At 38.2% G+C, this 26,587-nt stretch overlaps 4 protein-coding genes and 1 non-coding gene across 5 annotated transcripts; 2 read left to right on the top strand and 3 right to left on the bottom strand.

Annotated features, from left to right (window-relative positions):
- The first annotated feature begins 918 nt into the window (after positions 1-918).
- LOC125586127 (ATP-dependent DNA helicase RRM3-like) lies at positions 919-2,745 on the top strand. The gene is made up of 2 exons (XM_048755944.1): positions 919-2,626; positions 2,711-2,745. The coding sequence occupies exons 1-2, from the start codon at positions 919-921 to the stop codon at positions 2,743-2,745; spliced, it is 1,743 nt and encodes a 580-aa protein (XP_048611901.1).
- Positions 2,746-6,644: 3,899 nt separating this feature from the next.
- Positions 6,645-7,654, bottom strand: LOC106413304 (glutathione S-transferase T3-like). The gene is made up of 2 exons (XM_048755943.1): positions 6,970-7,654; positions 6,645-6,757 (listed from the first exon to the last, which is right to left on the bottom strand). The coding sequence occupies exons 1-2, from the start codon at positions 7,652-7,654 to the stop codon at positions 6,645-6,647; spliced, it is 798 nt and encodes a 265-aa protein (XP_048611900.1).
- A 1,664-nt stretch (positions 7,655-9,318) lies between these two features.
- Positions 9,319-11,887, bottom strand: LOC106375918. The gene is made up of 7 exons (XM_013815938.3): positions 11,487-11,887; positions 11,159-11,244; positions 10,908-11,054; positions 10,720-10,828; positions 10,487-10,610; positions 9,762-10,035; positions 9,319-9,677 (listed from the first exon to the last, which is right to left on the bottom strand). The coding sequence occupies exons 1-7, from the start codon at positions 11,608-11,610 to the stop codon at positions 9,570-9,572; spliced, it is 972 nt and encodes a 323-aa protein (XP_013671392.2). The 5' UTR covers positions 11,611-11,887; the 3' UTR covers positions 9,319-9,569.
- A 141-nt stretch (positions 11,888-12,028) lies between these two features.
- Positions 12,029-12,102, bottom strand: TRNAV-CAC. Its single transcript has one exon. It is a non-coding gene; the product is annotated as a tRNA-Val (tRNA).
- Positions 12,103-12,189: 87 nt separating this feature from the next.
- On the top strand, positions 12,190-13,467 carry LOC106375917 (UBP1-associated proteins 1B-like). The gene has a single exon (XM_013815937.3). The coding sequence runs from the start codon at positions 12,226-12,228 to the stop codon at positions 13,309-13,311; it is 1,086 nt and encodes a 361-aa protein (XP_013671391.2). The 5' UTR covers positions 12,190-12,225; the 3' UTR covers positions 13,312-13,467.
- The last annotated feature ends 13,120 nt before the right edge of the window (positions 13,468-26,587 follow it).

Raw genomic sequence — 26,587 nt, 5'->3', positions numbered from 1 at the left:
GTATTATATCGTCGCCGCCGGAATGAAACTGACCCTCTGCGAAAAAATGGGGCAATCATAGACAACACGTTCGTTGTACCTCATAACATTAAGCTGCTAAAGAAGTACGAAGCTCATATTAATGTAGAATGGTGTAATCGTATGAGTGCAGTGAAGTATCTTTTCAAGTACACAACCAAGGGTGTTGAAAGAACATCCGCAATTATCGAAAAGGGAAACCCGATTTCTACCCCTGACACAACAGCATCTGGGGAGCCAAAGGAAAGAGTGTTGAAGTAGCGGAATGAGATCCAAGACTATATCAATGCTCGGTATGTATCTGCTTGCGAATCTATGTGGTGGAATTTCGCATTCCATATACACAAAAGAAAGCCGTCAGTTGAGAAGCTTATCATTCACCTAGAAGGCGAACATAACATCACAATCAAATCAACTGATAACCTCGGCCGTGTAATCCGCAAGCCAGGTATTGAGAAAACAATGTTTACTGAATGGATGGTCTTATGCAGAAGGTCAGAGTTCGCACGGACGCTAACCTATGTGCAAATACCAGAATATTTCGTATGGAACAACACTACCAAAGTCTGGTCTGAACGTAAGAAAGGGAAAACCATTGGACGAATCGTGGCTGTCCATCCATCAGCAGGAGATCGATATTATTTGAGAATCCTCATTAATAAGATCAAGGGTCCTAGGAGTTACGACGAGCTGAAAACTTTCAACGACGTGAAATACCCTGACTTCAAATCAGTTTGCCATGCCCGAGGCTATTTGGACAACGATGTTGAATGGCTCGAGAGTATGTCGGAGGGTGCTAGAACAGCCACCCCATACCAACTCCGCAATATGTTTGTCACCTTTCTAAACACTTGCTTCGTTGTAAGCCCCAAAGGACTATAGGAGCACTCATGGAAATCAATGAGCGAGGACATACTTCACAAGAGGCAAAGGATCTTCGGCCACTCAAATCTGGAACTGGACGATGAGACCCTTGAGCAGTACACGTTAATCGAAGTGGAAAAGTTGATGCGCATGCAAGACCGTTCTTTAAACGATATTAAAGAGATGCCTAAGATCAAACCTGTTTTGCTAAAAGAATTGGGGAACAGTTTGTGGAACCAAGAAATGGATTACGATGTCGCCGAAGAAACGCTCAGACATGACAGTCAGTATAACTTGCTTAACACCGAGCAGCGTGCGACTTACGAATCAGTATTAAACTCTGTTGATAAAAAGGATGGAAAACTATTCTTTGTACATGGCGCAGGGGGCACAGGAAAAACATTCCTCTATCAAACCATCATATCCAGACTTCACTCGAGGAAACAAATCGTTCTCCCGGTAGCTTCTTCAGGAATAGCCGCACTGCTACTACCAAACGGAAGAACAGCTCATTCACGCTTTAATATTCCTTTGAAACTCGCCGAAGATAAGCTCTGCAACATCAAACCAGGTACGATGCTCGCTGAACTCATTGATAAAACGGACCTCATAATCTGGGATGAGGCACCTATGACGCACAAACATGCCTTCGAAGCACTTGACAAAACTTTGAAGGACATAATGTCTATCAAAAATCCCCACGCAATGGATCAAACTTTTGGCGGAAAAACTGTTTTGTTAGGTGGTGATTTTAGACAGATCCTTCCGGTAGTTCCACAAGGAAGTAGAGCTGATATTGTCTTAGCTTCGATAAGCCATTCATATCTATGGAACTTCTGCCACAAGTTCTCTTTGAAGACAAATATGCGAGTCAACCAGGACGAAACAGAGTTCTCTGATTGGCTTCTCAAAGTCGGTGAAGGTCGTCCAGAATCAGTACAGCAGGATGAGGACGATGGCTACCATAACCAAATGGTAAACATCGACCCCTCATTGGTCCAAGAGACTAAAGATGAGTCATTAAAGCAAGTTGTCAATGCAGCGTATGGTGATATCAACCAAATAGAGGCCTCCCAAAGATCCTACACCGATAAAGCTATCCTAACACCCCGAAATGATACAGTCGATGAAATCAATGCGTATACAATCTCCAAAACCGACGGAGAGTCAAAAGACTACTACAGGTACGATAGCTTTGAGGTTTCGGAAACTCAATCTAACCAAAATGATACACTATACGCCATTGAGTATCTCAACTCCATGGAGTTTCCAGGATTGCCTTCCCATAAACTCACTCTCAAAGTTGGGGCCCCGATTATGCTTCTGCGCAACATAAATCAAACAAAAGGATTATGTAATGGTACCCGTATGATCCTAACCCACATAGGCGAAAGAGTGCTTAAGGCAGATATAATTACTGGCTCCCACATTGGAAATGAAGTTTTGATCCCAAGAATAATCCTCTTGCAAGGGGATACACAGCTACCGTTCACTTTACGTCGACGCCAGTTCCCTATCAGATTGTGTTATGCAATGACAATCAACAAAAGCCAGGGCCAAAGCTTAAAAGAGGTTATCCTATATCTTCCTAGACCGGTCTTCGCACATGGTCAACTGTACGTGGCCCTCTCACGTGTAAGAAGCAAAGCAGGACTAAAAATCATCAAAGGCGAAGACTCACACAAACAAAAAGTGAAGAACATCGTCTACAAGGAAATCTTCAACCGCCTTAATTCTCATGAGGGTAAGTAACATTTAAAACTCAGAATCTCATAGAAGGTTGCTAAGTGGTTATCTATCTACTAATTCACATCTACCTGCTATACAGTACTCCAGATACCACCAGAAATGACTCAGAACTAAAACTCCTTCCCTGATGAAGAATACCTCACTACTTACAAGTAACGTCTCCTACTCTACTATCTAATTAATTGACAACTAATACTAATCTATGTTCACTGATTTTTTTAAAAATAAATTTCAGGCTCCCCAACATGGAAACTTCTTCCCTTCCATCACCTTCTTCGTCAAAAGTCCACCATCTTATTTATGTTTTCCAACCAATTTCAGGCTATTTGTTTCTTATGAACCTCAACACAACTTCTGATCTACGAAAGACTTAATCTGTTTCTTACATTATCTATTTTACTTAGCTACTCTTTTGGCTTTTAAACAATTGGGTAAACTCGATATTCACCAATTTTTCAGACATATTGGAACATACAATGCTTCTATTTCAAACAAAAATATTAAAACTTATAATCAAAATTTGATGATCAATACACTTTTCCGCGCATTGCATGCATGATATCAAAATTCGATAATTTTATCACACATTACTATTATTATTTTCATGTCATTTCTTTATTAGATTTAGCATCTTACAAAGCAAGAAGAATAGGAAATTTAAAGTCATCATCACAAGCATAATTCCTAAACTTTTCCAAGGTAAATACTTTTTTTATACACATCAAAAAATAATACAGCTCTAAAATTTTTTTTATTAGTACAACAATAATATCCAATATTTTCCAGGCAAACTTCTACTCAATTCATCACCAGCAACAAATTTCTACTTCAACAAATCAATTGATTACATAAAACATTTCAAAGGGCGAATAAAAGATCATGCAAAAGCATGCAGCAAAGAGTGACTTTAATTCAAGCTTCATTCAGATTATTATTCTCTTTCCCACACAATTTGATACGTAGATTTATTTACATTTTCAAAAAATTTATCATTGTTTTTTTAAAAATCTCTACTTCTCTATAAAATCTAAAACTCGACTTCTGTTTTCCAAATTTTGCTAGACAATTTAAATATATTGAGAATAAATTAAAAAGACATTATCCGCGCGTAGCGCGGACATGGATCTAGTGACGTTAAAAAGCTTATATACTTATACGCATATGATTGTTTAATAAAAGAATTTAATTCATATGACCAAATAGAAAAGTTTTTTAATAAAAGAATTTAATTCATATGACCAAATTTTAGCCAGAACATTTAGTAAACTCTCGATATGTTGAGGAAGGTCATCTAGAGGATTTAGTTCACCGGAAGAGCTCACAGGTTCATGAGAGGTCACGGATGCGGGTGAAGGATATCGGAAAAAAGTTTCCTCAATTTGAACTTGGGGACAAATTTAATCTTACCGAGGGAGGTATTGATAAGCTTTGGAGGTGTTATATAAGGAACATGTCAAGAAGCAAAGATGATAAGAACGAAGAAGAAAGGGGAAACCCGTTAACGACTCAGCTGATGTGGCACTGACCGTTGGGAGTTAGCTAGACTGTTAGGAATTCAGTTACGATCATTATGAGTCGACTTATATAGAGCATAAGAGCATGAGCATCAATGATAGAATTTTTTATATTTTTTTAGTGGGACCATGAATAGTGATAAACTTTTATCTATTGTGTTCTTGCATTGGTGAACCTGAAGAAGGGGTTCATAGGAATAAAATAATATTTTTTTTAAGTTTTCAATATATTGACAATACATGAATAAAATATAATAATTTTTAAAATATTTTAAAATTTTTTATTCAATACATTAAGAATATTCATGAACATACAAAGATTATTCATCTACATTACCAAATTTTTTCCATACATTTTCAACTAAATTAGCTTTCAAACGATCATGTTTCTCTGAATCTCGAACTTCATTGCGAATGCCTAACATATTACCGATATTAAAACTTGTTCTCCTTTTCACCTTGGAACTTCTGCTTGACTCTCCTGACTCGAACTCAGATGTATCAATTTGAGTGTATCCGTCTCCTACTATCATATTGTGCAATATGACACAAGTTCTCATAATTCTTCCTATCTTTTCCTTGTCCCATAGTAGAGCTGGGTTTTTAACTATTGAAAACCTTGATTGCAATACTCCAAAAGCCCGTTCGACATCTTTTCTGGTGGATTCTTGACGTTGAGCAAATAGCTCTGCTTTACGACCTTGAGGAAGTGGGATGGATTGGATAAATGTTGACCAATTTGGATAAATTCCGTCAGTAAGGTAGTAGGCCATACGATAAGTGTGGTTGTTGACCTTGAACTTAACTTTAGGTGCTCGACCTTGTAAAATGTCATCAAAAACTGGTGACCGATCAAGAACATTGATATCGTTGAGGGTACCTGGTAATCCGAAAAATGCGTGCCATATCCAAAGATCTTGTGATGCCACAGCTTCAAAGACAATTGTCGGCTTTCCTGAACCACGTGTGTACTGAACTTTCCAAGCCGTTGGGCAGTTTTTCCACTCCCAATGCATACAATCGATGCTGCCTATCATCCCTGGAAACCCACGTACCTCTCCAACATCGAGTAATCGTTGAAGATCATCCTCATTAGGTCTTCTTAGACACTCATCTCCAAACAATTGTATTATCCCATTAGTGAAATTTTCCAAACATAAATGTGCTGTACTTTCACCAAGTCGGAGATATTCGTCATATGTATCTCCCGATTGACCATATGCTAGCATACGTATAGCTGCCGTACACTTTTGAAGTGCAGATAGCCCGTACCTTCCGTGAGCATTTCTTCTTTGCTGAAAGTATGGAACTTCACTACTTAGGCGATCGACAATACGAAGGAACAAGGGCTTGTTCATTTGAAAAAGCCGCCTAAACATTTCCGGTGGGTATGTAGGATTTTTCTTGAAATAGTCGTTTAATAGTTGATTGTGTCCTAGTTCCCGATTTCTTTCGATATAAGCTCGTCTCTTCGGGTTGTTGGCTTGACCATCAACTATTGAGTCGATGAAATTATCAACTACTTGGTCGACCATTTCTTCTAAAGCTTCATCTACTTCATCACTTGATGAGGAAGACATTGTTGAAGCAATTTATTTCTTTTTTCCTTCCTACAAAGGCAAAAGGGGGTTTGTAAATCATATTTAATCCTATTATTTATTTCTTTTAGTTTTTCATTATATATTTTTTTTTTTGATTATGGCTAGATATTTTTCATTAAATTTTGTTTCTTGTCTATATGGTATGTATTGTTGTCTTTTATCATTTCTTGAATTTAAAACTTAAAAATATTATTTATAAATTCCATAACTTAATTTCATTAAAACTTATAAAAACATAACTATCTTACAACAACATTATTTTTTCTCCTTTAAAACTTATAAAAACATTACCATCTTACAACAACATTATTTTTTTTCCTTTAAAACTTACAAAAACATTACTATCTTACAACAACATTATTTTTTTTCCTTTAAAACTTATAAAAACTTGTGGATATGTAAAAAATAGTGAAGAAAAGTTGTGAACTAACCTCTATGGATTGGTTGATGACAAGGAGAAGTGATCGTAATGTTGACAAGAATCAAAGCTAGTGTGGAGAAGTTAATCAAAGCTAGTGTGGTGATAGTGAGAAGAATCGTGGTGATGGTTGTATGAAAGTGTGGTGATGGTTGAGAAGAATCCAAGCTAGTGTGGAGTGATCATAGTTTTGTGAGAAGAATCAAACAACATTTTATATATAGAGGAGTGAAAGAGGAATTGCACAAACAGAAGTGAGAGACATAGTTTATATGTAGAGACATATTTTATATTTCCGTGAATCAAGTTGATCGGGTACATACACCCGTGAGTACAAAACATAACCTGTGGGTTCATACACCCGTGAGTAGAAAACATAACATGTGGGTACAACAACCCGTGAGTAGAAAACAGAACATGTGGGTACATACACCCATTAAAGCCGATGAAGTTAAAAGAAGTGTAGAAAGATACAAAATTCTACACTCGCCTGTGAATCAAACTGACATTACCTACTACTACAAGCATCCACCTCCTGCAACCCGTGACCTGATACCTAAAGAAACCGAGGTAAAGAACAAGCAACCCGTGACCTGCAAAGCAAAACAGATTCAAACTTATTCAATAAACTTAAAGCAAAACATATTCAACAAATGCCATCAAGTTCATATAAACCATTAACCTACTCAAAATTTCAAAAAAAAAAATTAAAGCCACTGACCAAATCAAAGCATTTCAGAAATGAGTTTATTTTTTAGAGACACTTCTTGATCAGAAAGTGTATCTTCAATATTTGCTAGCAAACGATCAAGGATTTTCTGTTTGGATATGTTATTTTTGACAGCTAATATGCTCTCTATCTGATCAAAAGCTGCTTCATTCGCGTGCTTCTTGCGTTTGGCTGCTTTGCTAGCCTTAACACCATGAGGCCTAAAATCTTCCTCGGCAGGCACCTCCTCCGCAGGTTCCTTCCTTTTCTCCTTTGCACCATCTTTCGACAATGAGTGTGATCTCCATTTTTTATTAAACCTAAGCTCCCTCCAACAATGTTCAAGACTGAACTTGACATGATAGTCATTAAAGAAGATGTCATGGGCAGCCTTCATGACATCATTCTCATTTTGGCCACTCGCTTGCTCCTTCAAAGCGGCTTCATGGCTTCCCACAAACTTGCACACCTGCTCATTCACCCTTCCCCACCTCTGCTTACATTGACTCCACTCCCTAGGAATGGAGCCAATGAGCAGAGGGCTAGCATTGACATACTCCTCTATTCGCTTCCAAAACTTAGCTGCCTTCTGCTCATTACTCACGATTGGATCCTTGCTGGTGTTCAACCAAGCACTGATCAGCACAACGTCTTCCTTGGTTGTCCACTTTCGCTTTGACGCAGGTTTAGGAACCTCAGAACACCCTAAGTCTATTGTTTGACTGCACTGGGAAGCTAGTAGGTTAACCAACCCAGGAGAGTGAAGGGAAAAAGGATCCATTTTGATTTTCGATAAATGGGTTTAAAATTTGGTTTGTGTTTTCAGATGTGGATTGCCTATGATTTTTAACTAGTTTTGGCTTTGAAAGGACAAAAAATTAAACATACTCTAACTACCAAACATTGATTAAAGTTAATTAGAGAACAACTACTACACAGAGAGCATTCAATAAACATCAAATCAGTTTTTAAAACTCAACCATTCATTACGCTACCAACCAAAACACAACTACACGGATTTGAAACTCAACCATTCATTAACATTCATTACGCAACTACCTAGTTCAGTTCAAGTTCAACTCTACCAAGCACTCGAACTAATTAAGCTTCAGTGTTACCTTTTGTTTTCAGTCGAAGCAGAGCTTCTCCAAGTCCGCGACCTGCACAGAGAGGTTATAAACCTGCCCAGTGAGGTTATCAACCTCCTGATTGAGGGCTTTAACCTCTGCCTGGACATGGAAACAACAACCTTCAGTTAATAAAAAATGAAGGAAAATATTACAAATTTAAAACAAAATTTTGGAAGTCACTTTACCTCCAGTCTCTCAATCTGATTATTGACCTCCGGTACCCACTTGATCAGCAGCTCAACCTCCTCCACACGCTTAGTGAGGCGTTCGATATGCTCTTGTACACCAATCACCCAAGGCTGACGGTAATGAAACCCATCAGCCTTGTTAACAACAAAAACACATATGAGAATCTCGTTTGAAAACAAAAATAAATGGAAAGAATTTAATTGAGAAGAAGCACTTACCTCGTACTTTTTGCAGCTGAAGAACCGCTTCCCAGGAAGGGTGTCGTAGTCGTCCTTCCCCCGAACCTCGTCAATGATTCTCCCACCACAGGGACACCTTGCCGGAATCCCGTATTCTGAATCAGCCACGTATCCTTGCATATTGATGAACTCCTTGTGCCTCTTTGTCTCTCTTCTCTCTTCTGCGGGATCCATCTGTACCAGAAAAAGCAAAGATTAGAACACAATCAACGGTTAATCGAAACTAGAAACTCGATTTCGAACCCTAACTAAAAACCCCCAAATTGATTTCAAATCTCCGATAAACGAACCCTAAATGGAACCCGCATGACGATTTCAAACCATAAATCGAAACCCCCGTATCGATTTCGAACCCTACATCGAAACCCCCAAATCGATTTTCAACCGAGAATGCTTTCGAGCCCAAATCGATTCAATCAAACCGTCAAAGTAGTCGATACTGACCTGAGATCGTCTAGGAGAGAGTCCGACGTCGATTAGATCGAGAAAGTCTCCGGCTGTCGCGTCGCACCAGAAATCGCCTCCGAGAGAAAGAAACCATAGCTTTCGAAAACAGAAGAGAAAATGATTCTTCTCACGCGAAACCCTATTTTTCTCGCAATTGACGCGATAACGCGTTGCCACTGCCTGTTCGACGCGTGACTTGAACCCGTATCATACGGGTTTACTCGCGAGAGCCGGATCACCGATTTAAACCCGTTAAATCGTTTCTTTTTAATTTCCGGGCCTATGAACCCAAGCCCATGAACCTCTATTAAACCGCTGATGCGGATGCTCTAAGTACTTGTAGTATGAGTCTATTGTGTTTTGGACTTTTATGAAGTGAGTTTAGTGGACCCTAAAGACACTCTTTAGACGGTGATAAATAGACTAGTAGTAATCCCAAGGAAAAACAACACATGTATATTATTATTTACCTATATAGAAAACATTAGGAGCAAACATGCAACTCAAAAGTTCAATTCGTCAACGGGAGAGGTCTCTGACTCTAAAGTTCGAGCCTTTCTTTACAAACAAGACGCATCTCTAAACTTTTAACATTCATAATCTTTCTAATCTGAGTTCTCTCTCGCCACTTGGTCAGATAAATTACACTGTGAGCAGTTGAACATCTATGACAACAAAGCCATAATGGCTTTCATAGCAGACCAAACGTCTTCAGCTGCTGGACATGCTCAGACGGTAAAACCGGTGGCGACCAATCAGATCCCGTCATTTCCCCATCTACATCCTCAACCACATACTCCTACAAATGTCAAAATCAGAAAAAATAAAAAAAACATGCTCACAGAACCGGTGAAGAAGGTAATAAAACAAAAAAATATCTCACCTTTGTTAACATTCTTTTGGCGAGAATGTGGTAATGGCGCTGCCAAATACGTTGACCAACCATGGTTGCAACCAATACGCTGTAGAATATACCTATAACCGTAAATAAACCGAGAACTACTAATGCCATTACGAAGATCAATGGCAATCCAGTTTCCCCTGCACATCCAAGGCAACCACCACATTCACTAACTGCACTTGCACATCCTTCAGTACATGCGGTGCAATCTGCCCACATGCATATGGTTCCTGGTAGATGACAGTCTGCGCATATCCTGCATATATGTTTCAAAAAGTGGGTAAAGTCAACACGAACCACCGGAAGATAATATATGATTAAACCTTCAACATATCAAGAAGCTGCAAGATAAATAAAACTAGTCGAAGGATTTTGGCACATTATAAACCCTATCTATGGGTATCTTGTTTCTAAGCAAGGTCACAAAGCTTGCATCTTAGCAAACAAAAGAAGAGGAGAAACTGAATGCCTATTCTTACTATCCACCAAGTTCTCTAGTTTTACTACAAATATACTATTGATATGGCTTGTCTTCATCCAAGAACCCGAGAAAAGCAAAAACCCTCAATATTCAGGTAAGTTATCTCTAACACAACTCTATCGTGTGACCAACTAAGGAGCAGTTCTAGAATACATATAAATTTGCTTCTTCTTTTTTTTCAAATAAGAAACAATAGATAGTAAGAAGTATGAATGAATGGTTATACCCAGGTTGACAGCAGCAGAGACACAATTCACGGCAAGGCTGAGCTAAGTCATTGCGAACTCTGCGGTCGTAGCAAGTTATGAAGCATCCAGATAGACCCAACAGAGCAAAGAATAATAAAGCTCCTGAGACAAAAACAAAACATCCTCATGTAAATAAATGATACACACGTGGGATAAATTCAAGAAGCACTTAGCATCCTTACATTATCTAGAGGATAGTTTGGGATCATACCACACATGTAATAAAAAGTGACCTCACTGTCAAACCCCCAGATATGACGAAGCCATGATTGCTGGTAACTATCTATGAAATAGACCATGTAGGCCAATGCAGCAATCACCTGAGAGAGAAGATGAAAGTCTAAGAATTACCAAAATGAAAAAAAAAATTAATCCAAGATGAGAAGTGAAAAAGATTACAAGCTGAACAGCAAGAAAGATGGATAAAATGTCACGAGTAACAAAGAAGCGAAACTTCAGTGTCCTCCATTTCCTATCCCCCGCAACATGAACTCTGAGATAATAGGGAGCCTTGCAAGTAGTGCAGTGTGCAAACGCAAAGCCTTCCTGAAATGCAAATAAGTTTACCCTGATATACTGACTAAACAAGACCACTCTTGGTCTTGGAAGAGTGAAAGCTTTCAAAGCTGCATTAAAAGAAAAGGAAGTACCTTTATAGCTCTCCAATGATCCAAGCAGTCACGATGAACATACTTCGAAGTTCCTTTGCATTTGCAAGGGGCAATGAAATCCCTACCTGACAATATAAACAAGTTCCAGCAGGACCATGGAGCAATAAATGAGCTTGAATCAACAACAAGTAGCTTACACAACAAATGTAAACCCCTCTCTCTCTCTACAAATGTAAGAACTTCTTAAGGTCAGTAATGGCACAAAACCGTAAAAGCATCGAAATCTGTATAATCCGAATTGGATTTTGACCAAGCAGCGATCACTAGCAAAAACCCATAAAAAGGAGAAGCGAAATCAGGGGGATACCATCAGTCTCAAGGCAGATTCGGCACTGAGTTTGTTCGCCATGTCCCGCTTCGAGATCGATCTCGGAAGGATCCACCATCTGCGACGGCGGAACTAACGGCGACAACTCCAGTTCGTCCGCCATCAAAATTCCGAATCCTCTCGAACACCCAGAGAGAGAGAGAGAGAAAAGAGAGCTCCGATCCGATTTCGTTCTTGATTTTTTTTTTTTGGGTGCCGTTAGAGAAGAAGTAATTGTGATATGACTCGGCTCCGGTTCTACGCCGGCAGAAAGTACAATATTGACATTTTTGCCCCTTCTAAATCACATTAGTTAACTATTACAAAGATCAACATTATCGTAATTAAGTGTTAAGATTTTGGATAACCTTTTAAATAATTTTTTTGGTTACTTCAAAAAGAATTCTACGGGTGGGTGCTCGTGGACCATTAAAATAACTGGGCTTATAGATAAGATAAGTAAAGACATTGGGACTGTATAAGACGAATTTGGAGACCTTAGAATTTAAAACGTGAAGAAATTAAAAAAAACACAAAAAGAATGTCTGAGCCCGGGTTCGAACCGGGGACCTCTAGTGTGTGAGACTAGCGTGATAACCGACTACACCACCCAGACGCTTATGTACTTGTTTTAGTTTTTATTTGTATAAACTAATATAAAAAGTGTTTTCATGGCAACCTATTTAAAAGGAGTTACTTTCTCGTTTCAGGGTTTTTGTCCTCCTCACTGCCGTCAACAATGGCGAAAGATAGAGAAGATCGTAAGAAGGAGAAGCGAGTGAAAAAGGAGAAGAAAGAGAAAAAGGAGAGAAAGCGACGCGAGGCTGAAGAACTCGCAGTGAGAGAGAAGAAGATCTCTAAGAAGCACAAATCCAAATCCAAAGCGGCCGAGAAGAAACCAAAGAAGAAGTCGAAGAAACTCGAAGTCGTCGAAGAGAAACCACACAAGAAGTCGAAGAAACACAAGAAACCAACTGAATCCGAATCCGAAGACGAACCAGAGACTGTAACCGTCCCTTCCGATGATTCTCATCCCGTTAAGATCCCCACCACCACCAACAACGAGTCCGATTCTGACTCCGATTTCGACAAGGAAGACCTCAAGCACCTCCTCGAAACCTACACCAAGGAAGAGCTCGTCAGCCTCATTCACAAAACCGCCGAAAAGGGCTCCCGCCTCATCTCCGCCGTCCTCGAATCCGCCGAGCTAGACAGCTCCAAGCGGAACATATTCGTGCGCGGCCTCGGGTGGGACACGACGCACGAGACTCTCAAGGCGGCCTTCGAGGTCTACGGGGAGATCGAGGAGTGCTCCGTCGTGATGGACAAGGACACGGGGAGAGCCAAAGGCTACGGCTTTGTCATGTTCAAGACGCGTAAAGGGTGCAGAGAGGCGCTGAGGAACCCCGAGAAGAGGATGTTTAACCGAACCGTGAGCTGTAACTTAGCCGCCGCTAAACCGGCTGGTGCTGGGAAGCCGAGGGAACCGGTTGAGTCGGTTAAGATTGATTTGACTCAGAGTGAAGTGGTTTTGCCAGGGCCTCCGCCGGCTTTGGATTTGGGTTATGGTCTCGATAAGGGACACAAGCAGCAGAATGTGCCGCCGATGTATGGTGGACAGAACATGCCCTTTTACGGACATGGTCACCCTCCTGGTTTTAATCCAATGTATTTCATGGGTAATCAGATGGGTCCGGGTGTACCCAACTTTCCTATGTTTGGGCCGGGTATGATGAACCATATGGGGATGGCGGGGCAGTATGGTGGTGAGGGTAATGGTGTTGGCCCTGGTTTTGATGGTGAACGTGCTTGGTATCTCAGATAAAGATATTTATGATGTCTTCTTGTTTGATTAGAGTTTCAGTTCTAGGTTAGGCTAATGACTAGTCTGGTTGCTGCCTTTCTGTGTGACTTGATATTTTGGGAATTGCCGGAGTTGTTTTCGCGTTTCTTTATCTTCTACATTAGTGTTTCAATCTTAGTTTCGTGTTCTGTCTTGTTATCAACAAGTGTTTATCCCCATATGACTTATTGTGAGGGACCTTCTGTTTTCCTTTTTGGTTCTTCTATATTCTTTCTACTACCAAACAAGCTGCTGGGTTTCTGATTTTTTTATTTTTTTCTGTGGCTTCGTGTATGGAGTTTTCTTTGTGTGTTATCCGTTATACCATCAAACGTCTGGTTTCTATAGCTGCAAAGGGTCATGCTAAATGTCATAGCTGCTAAAAATCTGTATCTTAATCTGCAGTTGTCTTGAGACCCGTTTGTAGGAACGGACGTGATGGTATAACGTCCTTGTTTTAAATCGTTTCTTTTTTTAGTTTTTCAAGATTCTTTTGAAAGCTTTCTTTTGATTTTTCTGGGAATAAGTTTTTCTATCTATCAAGCATTGATTTATTTATTTTTCAAGCAAAGGTTTTATACACTACGTTCTTTGATCACACTCTTTTTGCCTTTGGCTGAGAATGTTTCTTTTGTATCTGTGTTTCAAAGTTTTCTTGCCTAAGATTGAAGATGGTTTTGGTTCGTTGGTCCCTGTACCCAGTTTACTCGCTCTTGTTCATTCTCTATGGACAGTAGAGAGTGTAACTCTGGTTGAGCATCAATATCTAGAGTTTACAGATTTATGACCGATGCCAATCCTTGTGTTCTTAGAGGATCAATCTTGTTTTAGGTTTTCTATTGTTTCTTCATCCCTTATGTTTTCTCTGCTGCTGTCCATGTGAATCCCACCTATGGTTTTGTTCAGTAGAATCAGGAGGAGCTTTGGTTTGGTTTTTCCATCATTTCTTTTCAACAGTGAGTTTTTCCTATACTTCTTTGTGAGAGAGAGAGAGGGATTTGTTTTTTCTTCTTTCTAGTGGTGCTCTGAGGATCTAATGACACAGAACAACCCTCACTGGTCCAAGAAGATTACGTCTTTATGCAGACATGTCTTCACTGATCAGTACTGGAAATTGAAATTGAGCTTTTGCTTTCTTTCATAAAGACCGTATCTTTTTCAAGTTTTAACTATCTGCACCTCGGATCACCGGGTCTGACCCATATAGAACCATCGACATTCGACACATACTAGAAAATATAGCGGTCACAAATCACGATTGGCTGCTAAATTTAACATAGAACCGCAAGTTTCATCTCAAACGCGCGATAGAGGCATCAAACTCATTACCCGACAAACTGAAATAGTAACTAACTTAGGACTCTGTTCTGTAATTCTGCAATGGCGAAAACCCTAGACAAATCTAATAAGCGCAAATTCCTCAACTCCATATTCAAGTTCCACGTCAAGCTTACGGGCTTCCATGGGAGACCACACGCGAGGTACTCTTCTCGGTGTCTTCCAAGGATACGGCGAGTGCACCTGGTTTATAGATAAGAACACGGGTAAAGCTAAAGGCTTTGGATTTGTTATGTTCAAGACGAGGAAAGGGGCTAAAGAGGCGGTTAAGGAGCGACGTGCCAGCTGGCTGCAATGAGACCAGACGGGTCCGGGCTTTGGTTCGATGGATAATCAGGGACTGTCAGCAGTTGCAAGGGCAACATATGTTTACCCCGTTTATGTTAGGGAACCAATACCATCCTGTTTATGGAGGTGGAATTATAAGGTGGAGGCTACATGCATCCCATGTGGGCTAGTGCGTTGAGTCAGATGGGTGAGCAAGCAGGTTATATCAGGAGGTATCGGGTCTTACTTTAGAGGTCAGAGTCTGCCTAGTGCTTATCCTGATTCGGTCTGACCGGGAATAGAGGGAGTGGTAAAGATTTTGATGCTGGTGGCTTCTTCCATGGCTACTCAAACTTTTCATGGTGCGCTCACTTGTAACCTTTAGTGTTTTATAGCAATATATGTGCTCATATTATGGTTTAAATGTCTTTGGATAAACATATATTGCATGGCTCGTAATGCGTGCTTAGATTAGGCTTCTTAAGCAGATAGAATGTTGCATGATTCGTAATCAATATTCATGTTTCACGAATCTGATTCTTAATAGCTCCGTAATAAATATGCAGATAAAATATATATATGTGAAGGCTTTTTGGTATGGTAGTATCAAAAAGATGAGTCTGAATCCGTATACTTGTTAATGTGTTGGCCTCAAAGCAGAAGAAAGGGTATTTCTAGGTGGAACTGCTACAAGAATGAATACCTAAAATTGTCATCTGTGGCCTTTAATCAAATCTTTATTTTCTTCATTTTTTTTATTCCTCGTAATAAGTGTTATTCTAACATTATTTTATTTTCTTGTTACACAAAAAATATCATTTTACAATTTCAATGCAAATTATATTTATTTTCAGCTGAAAATTAATTACAAACCGTATTGATTTTATAAATAATTTTATTTATCTCAAATACTATTGGTCAAGTGTAATTAAACATTTCAACAACTTTCTCGTGTAAAAAATGTCTTTGTGACACTTATTCAAAAACGGAAGGAGTAATAGTTTTGCTTTCATTTATTTCTTCGTAGTTTCTGGTTGTAGTTTTTTTTTGTGACATTTTTATTTTACTTTCTTTTATTGGCTATGTAAGGTCGGTGATGGTGAGGATGAAAGATGAGATTTGTTTTCATTCGGATGCATATTTTGTTTCATTTAATTGGTTTATTTGGTTTTAGTGTTGCACTGAGTTTTACAATCTGATGTGATCCAATTTTCACTATCCCTTCGCTCATCTGGTTTTGGTTTTGGTATTGATGTTTCTAATGAACATAAAAACTTTAGCATGAGCCTGTTTCTCACACATGTTTTCAGTCCCTCTAGTTCTGGTTATAATTTAGTTTTGATGTTTGTCTCTTTAATTTCCTCTGTTTTTCCTTTTTTTGGTTTTATGACCATGAAAATTGGGTATTGTTCCAGTTTTCATATGTTTGTTTTACTTAAAGCTTTTGATAAAGTTATGTTTGGTTTGTTTTCTTCAACTCCGTACTTTGCAGATGATGTGAGCTGAGCATGAGAATGATAAACATGCAGTTCTGGAATTTCTTTCTTCCATCTCCGTTTTTTTTCTGTTTCATTTTGTATTTCCTGATATTTAATATCAAGTCAGTATTTTCTTTTATAGATTTTTGTTTGTATGTTTTCCTTTTTTTCATTCGGTTTAATTTTTGTGTGACACAGTTTGATAGACAATGGGATCTCCAATGTTGAACCTAGACCATGGGATCTCCAATGTTGCTAAGTTAGGTTTCCATCAAGTGATGACTTATTATCTTGGGTTTAGACTCATTCCCTCGAAATGAAAACAATTTGCTTTTTAGATAGGTCTTTAGTCAAAGGATTAGCCAAGTTATCCTTTAATCTAATGTAATCGAATACTATCACCCCATTGGAAAGCAATTGTCATCTACGTCTTATACGTCTTATACGTCTTGACTTGCCATTGTAATTTTTTTCCCCATAATGAGATTGAATAGGTGAATAACCACATGACTCTTGTTTAACTCTAATTCCAATAATTAACAGCCCATCCCCTTTCATGAGCAATGATTTGGAATTTTTTTTCCACTTGTTTCACCACAGAAACAATGTCACTCATCTTAAAGTTTAAGAAATTTCCCACGATGAACGTCTTAACGCTTGTAACTTCAGACTTGTATTTCTTCTCTAATGATTCCCACAACTGTTTTAAAGTTTGGAAAATATGATAAACATCATAGAAAGAATCGTCCAAAGAGTTAAGAATATATATTACTTGCACAAAATTCGTTTTGCGTCCATGCCTCTGAAGCTTCGATTTCATCAGGAATATCACCCTCTACAGGTAACTCTTGTCCTTCAGAAGTCAAGCATTGTGCCTGATTCAGTGTCGTGACATAAAACATCATCTTTTGTTGCCATCTTTTGAAATTCATTCCTTGGAATACAAAAGGCTTCTCTATGTGACTTTTCACAATTTCATTCGATTGATCCATCTTGCTTTCTTTGAAAAGAACAAAAAGAAATTTCTGTCTTAGATTGATAGACCAGTTGCTACTCCCTTTGATCCAACGTGCAAACTTTCAAAGAATGAAGGTGAAAGTGTATCTCAGTTAGAGTACACACAAATAGTTGGGAGTCTCATGTACATTATGAATTGTACGAGACCAGATTTGGCTTACTCATTGAGTCGATTAAGTCACTATTCGAGTACTCCAAATAGAGAACATTGGAATGCTTTAGTTAGAGTATTAAGATACTTAAAGCATACAGTTAATTATAGTTTGTATTTCACGAAATGTCCTCCTGTTTTAGAAGGATATAGTGATGCAAATTGGATTCCAGGAAGCACAAACAGTAAATCTACAAGTGGTTATGTGTTTACACTTGGTGGTGGTGTTGTGTCTTGGAAATCATCTAAACAAACGTGTATTGCACGATATACAATAGAATCCGAATTTATCGCACTAGATAAAGCTGCGGAAGAAGCTGAATGGCTTAGAAATTTTATTGAAAATATTCCTCTATGGCCAAAACCCATATCTGCACTATGCATTCATTGTGATAGTATGGCTGCTTTAAATAGAGGGAAAAATAAAATTTACAATTGTTGGACTTTAATTAATTAAAGGAAGCAACGTTTCAGACAAAATGTGTCGATTATGAGTCAATATATGCGTTGGTTAAAAGGCACCGCTTGAGTTAACATATGCGTTCATTAAAGTCATTATATAAAGTGATCAAGTGCAATACGAAAAAGGGAGAGAAGAAGGAGAGAAGATTACTGAGAATCAATTGGATTTAATCTTCTTCTTTCCCATGACAAGTTTTCGAAGGAAAACTCAAAGTAAAGTTTGCTAGGATCTCGGTACGGGTGTGTTGTACGGAGATCGATAGTTGTATCCTCAAGATAGACGCCTACGAAACTACACACACCATTGTAGGAGCTAATTTCTGTATGCGGTTGTAGTTGTTCAGGCAATGACAAAAGATGGTTATCTTTATGCGGTTGTGGTTGTTCAGGGTTGGAGGCGATACTCATTGCGTATGTTGTTGAGATGAAAACTACGAACGAACCATAATTAACCTAGTATAACCGCTTATATAGGCGTCAAATAATACTTTTGGTCCCAAAATTCTATTCTCATATTACCCTTCATACATAAATTTGTATTTAATTTGTGAAAACTTCTTTTGGTCCTGTGGTTTAACTAACGGTTTATTAATTTTTTTACACTAAATCTGCTGTAGAATTATCTATAACAGTTATAAAAAGTTATTTAGTTTTGACTTTTTTTTTTAATCCAGAAACTACTAAACCTAATTCATCTTCTTCTTCTTCTCTGCTTATACTTATCCAAAGCTAATTTCTTTATATCCTTCTTCACTATTCTTTTCTTTCTTCTTTTTCATCTCATTTTTTCTCTCTTGTTTCTTCTTCCATCAATTCTTTTTTTTCTATTATGAGGAGGTTCAGGCTGAATCTCTAATCCTCCAGACGCCAAACCACATACATTATTAAATTTTATTCTTCACTATTCTCTTACTAGGAAATATAAGCTGATTTCACTAGGCTTGGCGGGTTGTTTAGTCATATATTGAAGAACTGCCCTACAGAATATTAAGAAGAAGAAATACTGCAGTGGGTAGAAGGTTGTGTGGATGATGGACAAAATAGAGTAACTCTTATTTTACTACATCCTTAAAGGATCGAGGAAAGAATACTGCAAAAAGTTCTTGTGGTCAGTGCAGTTCTATTCCTGAGAGATTCTCTCATGTTGATGCAGAATGTACGTAGTGATGGAAGTTTCAGTGAAGAAATAGAGGACAAGCCTAGCACGAGCTAATCAATCTGACCCCTACTTTGGTTATCGTCCAGTAAGATTTATGAGGACTGCACTACAAGAGAGTAGAATATCATCGGATATACACTAATCAAGTGAAGAAGAACTATTGGATGTTCTGTTGTTATTATACCATATTGATGTCATGTCGCTCCAAATTTTAAGCCGGTTATTCTAGTTTTTTTTTCCTTTTGTTTACATTGTGTTATCTTTTTTTGTCAAACATGCCTAAACACCAATATGCTTGGTATAATCTTGAATCTCTTGGAGGCTAGCTATTGAGGAGTCAAAGCAGAAGCAATAACATGACGTATTTGGTCTTTTTGTAAGCATGGACTGTGTTTCAATACATCACAGTTTAAAAAAAAATGTTTACAGAACGGTTATGTAAGCGGGGATGAAGCGTATGTGAAGAGACTTCGACAGCTTGCGAGTTTCTTGAACCACCTGGTAACCGAACTTCATCATAAGAACCTGCAAGTATTGAAGAGTTGTTCACGACAGATTTATAGAAGACAACATGTCTTGCATGTGCTACGCGGGGGATAAGCTAAATGTAATGATTGTTTCATGTTCACATCGATCATGTTATGGTTTGCATTACTAAACATCTTTTCAATTGTCAGAGATGTTTCTTCTGCAATGCTATGGTTATTAGTGTTATAAGAGATAACGAGGAAGAAGACGTCGATGATAATCACAGATGAAGCAGCTGCCGCGTCGATGATCTCTAAGGCTTTTTTTCTTCTTGTATATATTGTAAGAATATGAGATGTAGTAGGAGTTTAGTTTCTGGAGAATGAAGAACATGAAGAACAGGAGATAGAGAGAAAGAGAGAGAGAGAGATTGAGATTTAGATATTTAAGAGAGAGAAGGAGAAAATGATTTCCTTAACTTGTAAATTTTGGTTACAACACATATATAAACTAATTTAGATCTGGATATAATAATAAATACATATAACATGCAAGCTTCTTGAGTAAAGATACACAACTTCCAAAGTCATTTGCATGTCTCCAATGGTCGAATGTATACGTTTCTGTGGATGGGTGACAGTGAAGATAGCTTGCTGGATGATTAAGCATGGATAGGTAGCTGTAGATGATTCTTCTTCTCAATACTCCCCTCAAGCTTGAGCATAAGGAATGGTCAAGCTTGGAAAGTCATGACCACATCACTACAAGAAAACAACGGCATACTGAGGGAAAAAATCGTCGGTATGTCGTCGGAATAACGCTATTCCGACGACATACCGACGAAAAAAATCCTCGGAAATAACTCCTCGGAAATTCATCTTTCCTCGGAAATCCCTCGGAAATTTCCGACGGAATTCCGAGGAAATGAATTTCCTCGGAATATTCCGAAGACTTTTTTCGTCGGAAATTCCTCGGAATATTCCGAGGAATATGTCGTCGGAATATTCCGAGGGATACACTTCCTCGGAATATTTCCAAAATTCAAAAAAAAAATTATAAATTTATTTTTTTAAATTGAAATTCAAAAATATAAAATTAAAATTGAAATAGAAAACATATTTAAAATACAAAAAATAATAAAATAGTTTTTATAAATAAAAAATGTTTTATAAATACAAAATTAGTTTTAATAAATATAAATATTTTTATAAATATGAAATCATCTTTTTATAAATACAAAATAGTTTTTATAAATACAAAAAATAATAAAATAGTGTTTATAAATAAAAAAAATGTTTTATAAATACAAAATTAGTTTTAATAAATATAAATATTTTTATAGATATGAAATCATCTTTTTATAAATACAAAATAGTATTTATAAATACAAAAAATAATAAAATAATGTTTATAAATCAAAAAATGTTTTATAAATACAAAATTAATTTTAAAATATGAAATCATCTTTTATAAATCCAAAAAACAAATTTATATACAAAGAACGTTTTGTATATTTAAAAATAGTTTTTATAAATACAAGAATAAAAAAATAGTGTTTATAAATCAAAAAAATGTTTTATAAATACAAAATTAGTTTTAATAATATAAATATTTTTATAAATATGAAATCATCTTTTATAAATCCAAAAATCGAATTTATATACAAAAACGTTTTGTAAAATCGAATTTATATAAACGTTTTGTAAATACAAAAATAATAAACAATTTATAAAAAAAGTTCTAAATCAATTCAACACAACCAAATCACAATTCTAAACCTATTACACAACAAATTACAATCCTACCCAATCACCCTAACAAAAATCTATCAAAAAACTTCTAAAATCATCAAATCTACTTAAAAACCTAACAAATAGGACCTAAGAGAGTGGGATAAGGTCCTTACATGATTTATAAAGGAATGGAAAGGATTCGCCGGAGAGATCGTCGCGAGAGAAGGTGGAGAACGCCGGAAGGAGAGAGAGATCGCCGGAGAGGAAGAAGAGAGAAATGGGGAAGAAGAGAGAAATGGGGAAGAAGATGCGGTTCGAGTTTATAAAACCTTGGGTCTGACGGATATTTTCCGTCAGAATTCCCTCAGTATTTTCAATTTCAATTTTCGCGAAATATTTGGCGGCTTGTTTGCCCGGTTAAATGAAAATATTCCGAGGAAATTCCGACGGCCACTTAAATATCCGTCGCAATTTCCTCGGAATATTTTCATTAATTCGAGGAAAAAGAATATCCTGTGCATGTATTTCTATTAATTTATATTGTTCCTCGGAATTTCCTCGGAATATTCCGAGGAAATACCGAGGAACTATTGTTTGGGGTTTCAAAACATCAATTTTTTTTGCCGTATTTCATTTCTTATACAATTGTAATGTATACCATTGAGGATTCTTTGTATAGATGAGCATAAACCATGAAATAACAAATTTCAAAATGAATTGTAAGTATTCCCTTTACCGTTCATTAAAGTGTATAAGTGTTTCTCTTATGTTGTGGGGATTTCGTTCATACAATCGGAAAAGTGTTTATTATAGGGTAATGAACAAATTTTTGACTTCATAATGAACGTAAGACACTTAATAAGGGTTATATAGGTGTTATTCAAACCGCAAAACGTTGTTTTCGGTTTAAAAACCCTATTTCCTCGGAATTTCCTCGGAATATTCCGAGGAAACCCTTTTCTTCCTCAGAATTTCCTCGGAATATTCCGAGGAAATTCTGAGGAACTAGTGTTTGGGGTTTCAAAATCTCGAATGTTTTTTTATAAACGGATCGATCGATGTATTTATGTCCAAAAACGCATCGATCGATCACTAAGATGGACCAAAGCGTAACAATGTGATCGATCGATGGGTATATGTCCAAAAACGCATCGATCGATCACTAGTTCGTCGGAATTTCCTCGGAATATTCCGACGGATTGTTGTTTCCTCGGAATTCCGTCGGTATATTCCGAGGAAATTCCGAGGATTTCATTTTCCGTCGGAATGTCCGTCAGAATACCGATGTTTTCTTGTAGTGCATCCCTCATTAAAACCTTTGTGTGCAAAACCCAGTGGGACAAAAACACACTAAGGAAAAAGAGTAGACGATTCATGACAATGAGGATCATGATCTGGACAAGTCTATGAGTCCTAACCTTGGATGAATGGACTCACAAATTTTGGTACTTGCTCCTTTGGTGAAGATGTCAGCAAGTTGATCTTCACTCCTTGTGTAGCAAGGCAATATGATTAGTTTCTCCACAGCTTGTCTCACCTTGTGACAATCCACCTCAATGTGCTTTGTCCTCTCATGAAATACTGAGTTTGATGCTATATGAATAGCCGCCTGATTATCACAATGCATTGTGATTGGTGTTGTTGTCTCTATGCCCAAATCTCGAAGCAGGTTTCTGATCCAAATAAGTTCACTAGTGAGCTTCCTCATTGCTCTATACTCTGCTTCAACACTTGAACATGAAACCACCTTTTGCTTCTTGCTCTTCCAAGTTACCAAGTTGCCTCCAATGAAAGTACAATAGCCTATTGTAGACCTCATGTCCACTCTATCACCAGCCCAATCTGCATCACAATATCCCACAATCTTTGTGCTCTTGTTGCAGCCCATCCATACGCCTTTACCCGGAGCTTCTCTCAGATACCTCATGATCCTTTCCACCATATTCCAATGATGAACTTTAGGTGCTTGCATATGCTGGCTGACTTGATTCACAGCAAAGCAGATGTCTGGTCTTGTAATGGTTAGATAGATCAGCTTCCCAACCATTCTCCTATAGAGTTTGAAGTCTCCAAATGGCTTATCTTCAATCTCCCCCTCACACAAGACTTTGTATCCTTCTTCAAGAGGTGTCTTAAGTAGACTTAAGAAAAGCTTTGGTTGAGATGATACCATCCTTGTCACTTCCTGTGATGATAATATCATCAACATAAATCAGAATCACCACAATTCCTTGCTTACTTGTGAGGGTGAAGAGTGTATGATCAGCTTCAGATTTTACAAACTCTCTTCCATTGAGAGTTGTACTCAGCTTGTGATACCAAGCTCTTGGTGATTGCTTCAATCCATAGATCTAAGGACGTTCCCTTGTTTCACAAAGTCTTCCATTCCCGGAGGTGGCCTCATATAAACCTCATCCTCTAATTCTCCTTGAAGAAAAACATTCTTGACATCCATCTGCCATAAATCCCACTCCAAATTGACTGCTAAAGAGAGTAGAATTCTTATGGTGTGGAGCTTAGCTACTGGTGCAAAAGTTTCCAGATAGTCTTCTCCATAGACTTGAGTGTATCCTCTTGCAACTAGCCTTGTCTTCTTCCTCTCTGGTTTCCCATTAGCAAGATACTTGACGGTGAAGAGTAGGCGACTTGTTACTGCTTTCTTTCCTTTGGGAAGCTCAGTTTCATACCAAGTATCATTCTTGATCATGGCACCGATTTCATCTCCAACTGACTCTCTCCACTCATCTAGCTCCATTGCCTCTTCATAAGTCTTTGGAATGTACTATTGATCCACATTGCTAATAAAGACTACATGCTCTTGAGGGTAACTCGCCAAAGAACAGGTTGCTTGGATAGGATGAGCCATTGCATTGTTGTTGAAGTATACTTTTGTGTCAACCCACTTGGATGGTTTATTCACCCTAGTGCTTCTTCTCAAAGGTTGAATCTGTTGTTGCATTCCATCTTGATCATGGACATCTGAATCGTGGATAGCTTCTTCGTGGATAACTTCCTCGCGGATAACTGAATCATTGATAGCTGCTTCTTCGTTGATAGCTTCTTCGTGGATAGCTTACTCGTGAATAACTTACAAATTAGGTTGATTTCCCCCCCCCCCCTCATGATCATGATGGACTGTTTCTGCTACTGGTGCAGCTTCATCAAGAACCGGTGCAGCTTCATCAACAACATGAGGTGTAGGTGAAGTGCTCGGTACCCCATTGGTTTCAGGCTGACTGATGCCTAGGCTTTCCAGAATGATTCTCAAGTTGTTTGCCCTATCTGAAGGTCCTTGTGAGAGATCCTGAAGGTGTTTCCAACTCTTCTCATCATAGTACCCTTTTGATTCCACAAACTTCACATCCCTTGAGACACGAACCCTTCTTGACTCTGGATCATAGCACTTATATCCCTTCTGAGTTAGAGAGTAACCAATGAACATAGCCTTTGAGCTTTTAGCATCAAGCTTGTTCCTCTGCTCCCCTGGTATCAACACAAAACAGAGGCACCCAAATACACGCAAGTGATCCAAAGATGGTTTGGTCTTGTTTAAGACCTCAAATGGAGACATGTCATTGAGAACTTTAGTTGGGGTCCTATTGATAAGATAAGTAGCAGACATCACAACATCCCTCCAGAATCTTTTTGGAACATTTGTGTGGAACATCATTGATCTTGCTACCTCCATCATATGTCTGTTCTTCCTCTCAGCAACTCCATTCTGTTGAGGAGTGTAAGGACAACTTGTCTGGTGAGTAATCTCATGTTGAGTAAGATATTGCTTGAATGCCTGACTTGTATACTCTCCACCATTATCAGACCTTAGAATTTTCAGCTTGCCATTGAAATGGTTGCATATATGGGTCTGGAAATTCTTGAAAGCATCCAACACTCTGTCCTTAGACTGAATCAGTGTCACCCAAGTGTATCTGGACTTCTCATCAATGAAGGTGACAAAGTATTTGTGGTTCTCTCTGGACACACACGGAGCAGTCCATACATCAGAGTGAACAAGGTCAAAACATCTTTCATAGATGGTGCTAGACTGTGGGAAGACTGTTTTACAATGCTTCCCCAATATGCAAGCTTCACAATCATCATTCTTGAAGCATCAGGTTTAGGGCTCTGGAATGAGGATGCCCCAGCCCCCAGCCTAGCATGCCATAATGTGCTATCAACACCGTTGTAGGTACTCGCCAAACAGTGAGAAGTAGATGGTCCAGACACCCCAGTCTTCTGAAGATGATAGAGATCGTTGTGAATGTGCCCTTTTCCCATCACATGGTCTGTCTTTAAGTCTTGAAATTCAACCTCATCTGGTCTGAAGACAACCTAACAACAAAGATCAATCGTAGCCTTCCTCACTGATAGCAGATTTGATGTAAATTGTGGCATATACAAGGCAGTTGATTCTCTATCAAACAACCTAAGGTTCCATATCCCTTTTATCTTAACCTTATCACCATTTGTTATAAGAACATTCCCTGAGGCAGGCTGGACATCGCTAATCAAGTTCCTATCACTAATCATGTGATGGCTTGCTCCTGAATCTATAATGATAGGTTTAGAGTCAAGAGAGTGTGTATCAGCCTTCTTGGATGAAATAAAAGCTTTGATAAAGGAATGTAGGTCACTCATGGTCGCAGGACCATCAGTGTTGGCTGCACTATCAATACTTCTCCACGTTCCTCCTTCATTTGTACCACCATTGACAGATGAATACATGGTTTTTCCTTGAATTGATGGATGCTCAAACACCTTGATTACATTCTTGGCGAGATTCAAATCACTTCTTCTTCGCATATTGTGATTCTTATGTTGTTCCTTAGCCTTTTTGTACTCTGGAACCAACACCATGTTTGAGTTCTCCCTCATAGAGAGATGTGGACCAGTGGACAATAGACTGTTCCTACTGGTTTTAAGACAGACTGGACTTTGATGAAGCATTTCCGGATATGGCTGAATCTTTCTTGAGTTCCAGAGAATAAGGTAAATTCCTCTACTTTGAGAAAGAAATGGATTTGCGGAAGCTTTTGAGAAGTTCATGAGATTTGTGCTCTGATACCATGTAAGAATATGAGATGTAGTAGGAGTTTAGTTTCTGGAGAATGAAGAACATGAAGAACATGAAGAACATGAGAGAGAGAGAGAAAGAGAGAGAGAGATTGAGATTTAGATATTTAAG

The sequence above is a fragment of the Brassica napus genome, chromosome C4 (assembly GCF_020379485.1).
Source record: "Brassica napus cultivar Da-Ae chromosome C4, Da-Ae, whole genome shotgun sequence".
Lineage (NCBI taxonomy): Eukaryota > Viridiplantae > Streptophyta > Magnoliopsida > Brassicales > Brassicaceae > Brassica > Brassica napus.
Note: the sequence above shows the minus strand (reverse complement) of the source record. Positions and strands in the feature narration are given on the sequence as shown.